The 8,491-nt window shown below is 42.2% G+C and overlaps 1 protein-coding gene across 1 annotated transcript in view; it reads left to right on the forward strand.

Moving 5' to 3' along the window:
• The first annotated feature begins 1,199 nt into the window (after positions 1-1,199).
• Frmpd3 (FERM and PDZ domain containing 3) overlaps positions 1,200-8,491 on the forward strand; it is a 43,910-nt gene continuing 36,618 nt past the window's right edge. Inside the window, exons 1-3 of the mRNA XM_013025862.1 lie at positions 1,200-1,307; positions 3,397-3,528; positions 4,896-5,015. Of these exons, the coding sequence (XP_012881316.1) occupies positions 1,203-1,307; positions 3,397-3,528; positions 4,896-5,015 (357 nt within the window). The 5' untranslated portion in view covers positions 1,200-1,202. The remainder of the gene's footprint in view (positions 1,308-3,396; positions 3,529-4,895; positions 5,016-8,491) is intronic.

The following is an 8,491-nucleotide window of genomic DNA, read 5'->3' on the forward strand; positions in this document are numbered from 1 at the left end:
ATGCAAAAATATTGCCACGTGTGATAGTACCCATCTATGAACCTATCACTAAGGAGGCTGGAGCAGGAGGATTTTGAGTTTGAGGTCAGCTTGACCTACATAGCAAGTTCCAGCCCAGCCATGCCTACATAGTAAGACCCTGTCTCAAAAACTGAAAAAGTACACGCGCATCAGTTGTTACTGTACCAAGGCATTACAGAATGCATATTGGAGCTTGGTTTGAAGAATGAATAGAAAGGGAAAGAAGAAGGCAGAAGAGATTATGTTTATTTAATAATTTTTATTCAGAAATTAGTATGTAGTCTTCTTTAAACAAACTCTGGGTCCAGGAAAACTTAGGCTAAGGAGTGATCAGATATTAAGAAATGGGCCATGGGCCTTGCCAGTGGTTCTGAATCAAGGTCAATGGCTCCCATTTTCCAAGAGCTTTCAAATATGTCTGAGAGTATTTGGGGTCATCTCAGAAATTTTCATACTATTAATACTGAGTGTATCAGTCAGAGCTGAGACACTAAATTCACACTCTCTGCGATGAAGAATTGTCAGTGATATGGAGGCATCAAAGGAACAAGAATACCAGGAATGGTAAGACATCTCTGCAGAGAGGTAGCAAGGGCCACATCTGAAAGAACCTGTGACCTAGAGACTTAAGATGTAGCTTAGTAGTGCACTTGCCTAGCATGTGTGAAGTCCTGCTCAGTACCCTGCACTGAAAAAGGAATGAGGGCTGGGAAGAGAATAGCAGAGAAAAGACCTTGTGAAGGATCTTGTAGGAAGGGAAGGATGATAAGCTGAGGCACAGAAGCCCCTCAGGGTGTGTGTGTGTGTGCGTGTGCATGTGTGTGTGTGTGTGTGCGTGTGCATGTGTGTGTGTGTGTGTGTGTGTGTGTGTGTGTAGTACTAGTAGTAGTAGTAGTAATGATTCGGGGCCACAGCAATAGAGATTTGAATCACAGTACAATATAAGTGCACCTCATGTCCAGTGAAAGATGTGACCTTTTAATATGGCCTAACATCTTCTTGGGGAATTTGGTTCTGATCTTCATGTAACATTATCGATCTGCTTTTTCCTCTGTCTCTTTGCCCTTTCATACCCTTTGACTCTATCATCTCTCTCTTTCTGTTTATCACACACACATCTGGACCTTATTCTTCATCTGAATGAGCCTCGTCATTGTCTTTTCCCTGACTTTTCATAGAAAATGATGAAGAAGGAAGCTCTCCTCCTCATCCCCAACGTTCTGAAGGTTTTCTTAGAAAATGGGCAGATCAAGTCATTCACATTTGATGGCCGGACCACTGTCAAGGTACATACAGAGTCTTTTTTCCTCAGTCAGCTGGTTGTCGTATGTTCCTCTGAGACTGCACTCGGCTGCTTACTGCTCTTAATGCTCATGAACACAAGGCTACAAAAATACACAGTCTTCCATTGAGGTGGTGGACTTTGCAAGCCCAACTGTGTGTTGATTGTTAAAATGTGGTTGTGCACAAGAGTGCACATCTGCTTCTGAGCTGTTTCATGTTCACATTCCTCGGATCCTAAAAGATTATTAAGGACTAGGATTTTGAATATTATCATGCCATTTATAAAGCAAAACTTATTTGTATTGATACAATAATACCTACACAAGTTTACACACAGAAATAAACAAATGCAGTTTCTTGGGAGGTTAACTTAGCCATGCTTTGCAACCAAATCTTAAGCACTGAACTGAGATTTGAAAAGTCCAGCCACAGCCCTTTCAGCTATGCTTTTCACAGGAAGAGCAATTACTGAACTGTGATTCTTAACAGTTAGCCAGGCATGAAAAAGTCCTAGTGATTCTCTTAGTCTCCAAGAACAGAGACGATGATACAATTTAACCTAGGTTCACTCTGCTCTGGGACACAACTGTCCATTCTTGATTTTCTGGACTCTTTCCAGAAAGATACTGCCATTCCAAAATGAGGGTTTTTTTTGTGCAACCACTGCAGCCTATTATTGCTGAGGGGCTATAACACCTATGCAGAAAACCTGCCTTGGTCCACAGGTGTCTTATGATTCCCACACTGGGGCTATAAAAAAAAAAGAAGAGAAGAAAAGAACTGGGCTGGGAATATGACTCTGGTAGCTTCTCCACACATTCTCCCACCTCACATCATTACCACCATAGTGGCTTCCATGATAGCAGTGTTCCCCTCACTTGAGATCCCAGTCTGACTGCAGGAAGGGTGCATGGCTATTCATTGGAACTTTGACAGGCTGCCAAGCCACTTGTCCCAGAGAGGTACCTGTGTGAATTGACAGCCTGGCACAGGGGCTGTTACACTTGTAACACCAGTTGGCAATTGCCGGCTTGGCTGTCCACAATCCCAATGCAGTTGAACTGCAAAGAAAACCTCATTTGTCCCTGCCAGAGCTTCAGCAATACGGGTACCTCTGTGACTACTTGGATAATACAAAGACATCCTCTCAAGTACCCAGCACTTTCCAGTCTACCATTTCAATGGCTGAGTGTCTTGCAGTGTTCACTGAGGGGCTTGTTTAGTAGGCTGAGCTGTCACAGAGCTCTATGACCCTTCTAGCCTGCTTCTTTACAGCCTTTGGTGACTGAGAGGAGATGCTGAGTGCACAAATGCACACACTGGCGCCCAGTGTGGATGCTGAAGTCATAGCAAATAGATGGAGGAAATCTCAAAAATGACATTTGGGCAGCCCCCACTGATAATGTTTCCAGACGCCCTAGTATTAAAAGTAGGGCACCAGAGCAGACGGAGCCCAGAAGTTGTCAGATTTATGACTGTACAGCAGACACGTGACATTGTTCCTCTGCATGGACACATTTTTCAAGTTGCTAAATTGATCATCTATAAAAGCCAGCTACGGCCAAAAATGAACATTTTGCCAGTAACTCAAGTCATTTGATTTAGATTATGAATCCGGAAATAGTCTACTTTTTAATCATAGAAATGTAGCTTTTGCTTTTGGTAATTCCTAAGTAAAGAGTTGACAGGCAAGGCAGAGTAGCCATTTTGACTGATGAGAGAAGGGGAGAAGAGAACCAACACAGTACTTGGCACTCAGTGAGCACTCAGACAATTACTTGTCTGGTAGAAAGAGGGCTGGAAGCAGTGACACAACCTTCTTTTTCCATATGTCCAATCAGGGATAATTCAGAGACAGATACCTCCAAGTCCTGGGTATGTGATGTTCCCCTGGGTCCAGACCTGTAGGCAGCACTCATGGGCCCCTTTTTTCATCCTGAAATCCAGTACTTGGGCCACCATGAAGACTGCTGTCTCTGCCTTCTCCATAGGATGTTTATACTTGGTTGTCTATCCTCCTTATATGTTTGCTACTTAGTTAGCTTAGAGCCATAATGGATTTCCCCTTTCAAAGTTCTTTTTCTCCTATAGGATGTGATGGTGACTTTACAGGACCGTCTCTCATTGAGATATATCGAGCACTTCGCTCTGGTCCTTGAGTATGCTGGGCCGGAGCAGAACCACAAGTTCCTGCTTCTCCAGGACAAGCAGCCTCTGGCTTATGTAAGTATTTCCTTTAGCCTGGCTTGGTACGTGTGTGCTGCTTTTCCTAGAGAAGAGAGTCTGAGATGCTCCCTATCTAGAAAATTTTTAACAATATGCTCAACCAGCTTCCAGAAGCCACATTTCGGTAGCAGAGTTGGTTACTACTCATGTCCAGAGGGCCCTTGGTCATGTCCTTTGTGACTTCAAAGAGGATGTGAAGATCATTAGTTGTAGTCTTTAGTAGCAAGTCTCTGGCACCTGATAAACCATTCTACTTCTTAAGGGGAAACTTGAATAAAGCAGTGATAGGCAAAGGTCAGGGAATGGCATAAACTGAGAATTGGAAATGAGTTCAGTAGGGCCAAGAATAGGTCACATTCCATCTACATGCTTCCAAGATAGAGGAGGAACTGTCTGATGTTCCTAGCCATATAAAAAAAGGCTGGGGAAATACAGGATTGCTACATAGGATGAGATTTCACCAATGGTCAAACACCCAAGTGTCAAGTGAGCAGGTCGATTCAGTAGTTTTATGCAGATAAGAACTAGAGAGGGAGCATTGGGAAGAAAGACCTTTTTAGAGCTTATGTGCAAGCCAAACAAGCCAAAATCAAGCTGAATGTGGTGAGACAAGCTTGTTATTCCCACACTCAAGAGGCTGAGGTCAGCCTAGGCTACAAAGGCCATTTCAGGCTAACCAGCACTGAGTGAAGCACTCAAGCAAGAAAGAGGATTGGCTAGCAATGTGTCTTAGTGGTAGAATGCATGCCTAGTATGCATTAAGCCCTGGGTTCAATTCCTCAGAACCATATAAACTGAAAAAAAAAAACAGAAGTGGTTCTGTGGCTCAAGTGGTAGAGTGCTAGCCTTGAACAAAAAAAGCTGTTCCAGGACTGATAAAATAAATAAAATTTTAAAAAAGAAAGAGGATGGAAAGAAGAAAAAGAGGGAGAGAGGGAGGAAAGGAAAATTAAGACACAAAAAAGAAGAAATGTTTGGGAAAAAATCTACAAATTCAGCCCTCAGCATACTAACTCTATATATTCTGTTTTTTCCCTACACTTATATACCCATGACAACATTTTATGTATAAATTAGACACAGTAATAGATTAACAACAATAACTAGCAATAAAATAGAAGATTTATAAAAGGTACTATAATAAAAGGCATTGAAACTCCATGAATTATTTATTTCTGGAATTTCCCATTTGATATTTTTGGACATGGGTACATGAAAACTCAGTAAAGAAGACTACTGAACATGAATCTTACCAGATAGAAAACAGCAGCCTAGCTCTGTCCTTAGCCCTACTTTAAGAAGCCACCAAACTGACTGCCATTCATTCTAGATATCTTGTCCCCACCTCTCATCCTTGAATTCAGGTGGTACAGCGGACCCATTATCATGGAATGAAATGCCTCTTCCGAATAAGCTTCTTTCCCAAAGACCCCGTGGAACTGCTGCGTCGGGATCCTGCTGCTTTTGAGTACCTATACATCCAGGTAGAGTCTGGCTTGGGGATACACAGGCAGCTATGTGGACAAACAGGCAGATTGATCTAGCATCACAATTAAGTCAGTATGTTAAGTCTTTCCAATCTCCTCATAGCTCTGAAAGCCCTTTTTTTTCTGCTACCATTGTGGTCCATGGCAAAGTAGATTGATCTTGTGACTTGATTTGGCTGTGGTTTAGTCCTACCTAAGTATCCTCACAAAGCTCATCCATTTTCAGGAATGAGCAACCCCAGTAACTAGTGCCTTCACAAGATCCCAAAGTTTAACAAGCCCTTTTATGTTTCAGGGGATCTCAAACTGCAATACCTAGCTCCAGTAAGGAATAAGTTCCCAATTCACTATATCCAGAAATATTTATTGAGCACTTACTCTGAGCCAAGCCAAATGCTAGATACTGACAATCAGAGGTGAAGAAAGAACCATCCTGGCTCACTAGAGCTCATGTATGCATAAATAAATACAACGATGGCAGAGTTCAATGTCAATGAGGGCACTCAGGAATCAATTCCTGAGAGAGAGACAGTGAAGGCTTTATAGAAGAAATGATTCAGGCATAAAGATGATTTAGGCAGGGCTGAGAAGGTGGCTCAGTGGTAGAGTGCTTGCTTTGCATGCGTGAGGCCCTGGGTTTGATTCCTCAGCACCACATAAGCAGAAAAACAAAGCCGGAAGTGGCGCTGTGGCTCAAGTGGTAGAGTGCTAGCCTTGAGCTGAAGAGCTGAGGGACAGTGCCCAGGCCCAGAGTTCAGGCCCCATGACCAGACCCCCTCCCCCCAAAAATGATTCAGGCATGCTCTTGGTTTTGAAGGAAGAGTGATGTTTACTATATATTGTAAGCAGGAGCTCTTATTTTCATGCATGGCATGATGAGAAAACTGTGAGCCATGTATGATAGTTGCAGTGCAGGATGTGACATAAGAAGCAGTTGGAAATGATGTTGAAGAGACAGGAACCAGGTGACCAAGGGCTTGCTAAGCTTTATGATAGAGACCGGGCAATGTTCACAGTGTTCCTGAACCAGCAGCATCAGCCCCAACTGGGAACTTACTGGAGTTCAAATTCCTGGTCTTTAGCCCAGCCCTCCTGAATCACAAACTCTTGAGGTAGAGCTCAGTGATCTGTTTTAACAGACTATCTATCAGATTCTGATACCCCAAAGCTTCTTTTAGTACAATGGTTCTTCTTTATTAGCATACCTTGGCTGTACATGGATGTCAAAACATTTCTATACATGCATACAGTGTACCCCCAATCAAACTCATCTCCATCACACTCTCACCTCTCTTCCCCCCTTCTTAAAACAATTTCAACAGATTTTATGCATGCAAATAAACTACTTCAACCTTATTCACTTTCATTTACTCTCATTAGCCTTCCACCATACCACGGGTATTCTCCCCTCAAAAGAGCCTATTTTACTTTCAAGACAGTGGGTATTAACCTTAGCCACTAGCCTTTGATTAAAAAAAACCTTCTGGCCCACCTAAAACTGATGAAAAAAGTATGGTAGTGGGGCCAAAATATTGGCATTTTGAAAAATTCTTCAGGTGAGACTAATGTAGAGACAAGGTAAAGAAATTCTGCTGGAAAGTGGGGACACATAAATGATGAATGAATAGCCGGGTCAGATAAGCAATTTCGGAAGATTACACAGTGATAAGGAAGTACTCTACCTGGGGAACTTTGCTATTATCCTAAGGAGAAATCAGGACTGTGATGGAGGGATGGGGTGGAACTCAAAGGAGACTTAAAAGGTACAGTCAATACACTTTGACTTGATGAGTGTTTCATAGAAATGGTGTCATTACTCAAGTCATGGAACGGAGGCACTGGAGTGGGTTTGGGGACAAGATGAGTTAATTTTGGGACATGTTGAGTTTTAAGTGCCCACAGGATATACAAAGCACTTGAAAGGTAGGGGAAGGAACTTCATCTGTCTCATTATGACACCTGATAAAGTGCTGTAAGACATCGTGGTTGTCCTTTCTGCCCTTTGTGACCATCTAAAATGTTATGAATATTTCTCCTTCTCAAGTTCCTTTGCCAACCCTAGAGGGGAGCAGTGAGTTGTATGGTTGCTTTATGAATTTTAGAAATTTTGTTCTCACTTTTTTTTGTTGGTCATAGGGCCTGAACTCTGGGCCTGGGCGCTGTCCCTCAGCTCTTCAGCTCAAGGATAGCGCTCTACCACTTGAGCTACAGCGCCACTTCTGGCTTTCTTTCTTTTTGCTTATGTGGTGCTGAGGAATCAAACCCAGGGCTTCATGCATGCAAGGCAAGTGCTCTACCACTGAGCCACCTTCCCAGCCCAGTTCTCATTTTGTTTGCCTTGAATTTCTTCATTCACACTTTTGAGGATTACCTTCATTCTAATATTTTGGAATTTGATGACAAGACAATTTCTAGATTTCTTCCCTCTGTATATTTCTTCTTTTTTATATATCCATTTTTGAGGTCCAATTGACATACAACAAACTATACCTGTTTAAAGTACACACTATAAATTGTGACACACACACACACACATTACCATAGAAACCATCATTGCTATCAACATACTGAGCATATATAATATTCCCAGAAATTTCCTGAAGCTCCTCTGCAAATTCCTATCCCCAAGCACCAGGCAACCTTTGAGCTGCTTCCCTAACTATAAATTTATTTTTTTTAAGTTTATATATACAGGATGGATTGTTATTTTAGTCTGGCTTATTTTTCTAGGTATAATGACATCACAATCCATCTGTGTGGTTGCATATATCAATAGTTTGTTTGTTTTTATTGTCAAGTACTATCCCAGATTTTTTTTGTACCTGGTGATGGATATTTGGGTATTACAAATAAAGCTTGCATATTCAAATATTTGTATTAGCACATGCTTTTTTTCTCCTGTGCAAATAGCAATGAAATGGATTTGATCATACAGTAGATCTATTTTTCTTTAGTATTGTTTTCTAGGTGACCAGATTTCAGACAGGGTCTAAGCTGAAGCATGTTCAGGTTGGCCTCCAACTTGTAATACTCCTGCCTCCGCCTTCTGACTGCAAGGATTGCAGATATTTGCCACCAAGCTCAGCTATCTTTCTTTTTTTTTGGGGGGGGGTCCGGCCATGGGGCCTGAACTCTGGGCCTGGGCACTGTCCCTCAGCTCTTCTCAGCTATCTTTCTTTAGTTTTGGTTTATTTTGTTTCATTTTTTTGTGCAAGTCTTGGGGCTTGTACTCAGGGCCTGTGTCCCTGAGGATTTTTCCTCAAGCCACAGCTCCACTCTGGCTTTTTAGTTATTGTTGTTGGTGGTGGTGCTTAACTAGAAATAAGAGTCTCATAATAAAACCAGTCAAAAGTCAAAAAAAAAAAAGAGTCTCATGGAGGGCTGGGAAGGTGGCTCAGTGGTAGAGCGCTTGCCTTGCATGCTCGAGGCCCTGAGTTCGATTCCTCAGCACCACATAAGCAAAAAGAAAAAAG

This window comes from Dipodomys ordii, unplaced genomic scaffold, assembly GCF_000151885.1.
Source record: "Dipodomys ordii isolate 6190 unplaced genomic scaffold, Dord_2.0 Scaffold88, whole genome shotgun sequence".
In the NCBI taxonomy this organism is placed as follows: domain Eukaryota; kingdom Metazoa; phylum Chordata; class Mammalia; order Rodentia; family Heteromyidae; genus Dipodomys; species Dipodomys ordii.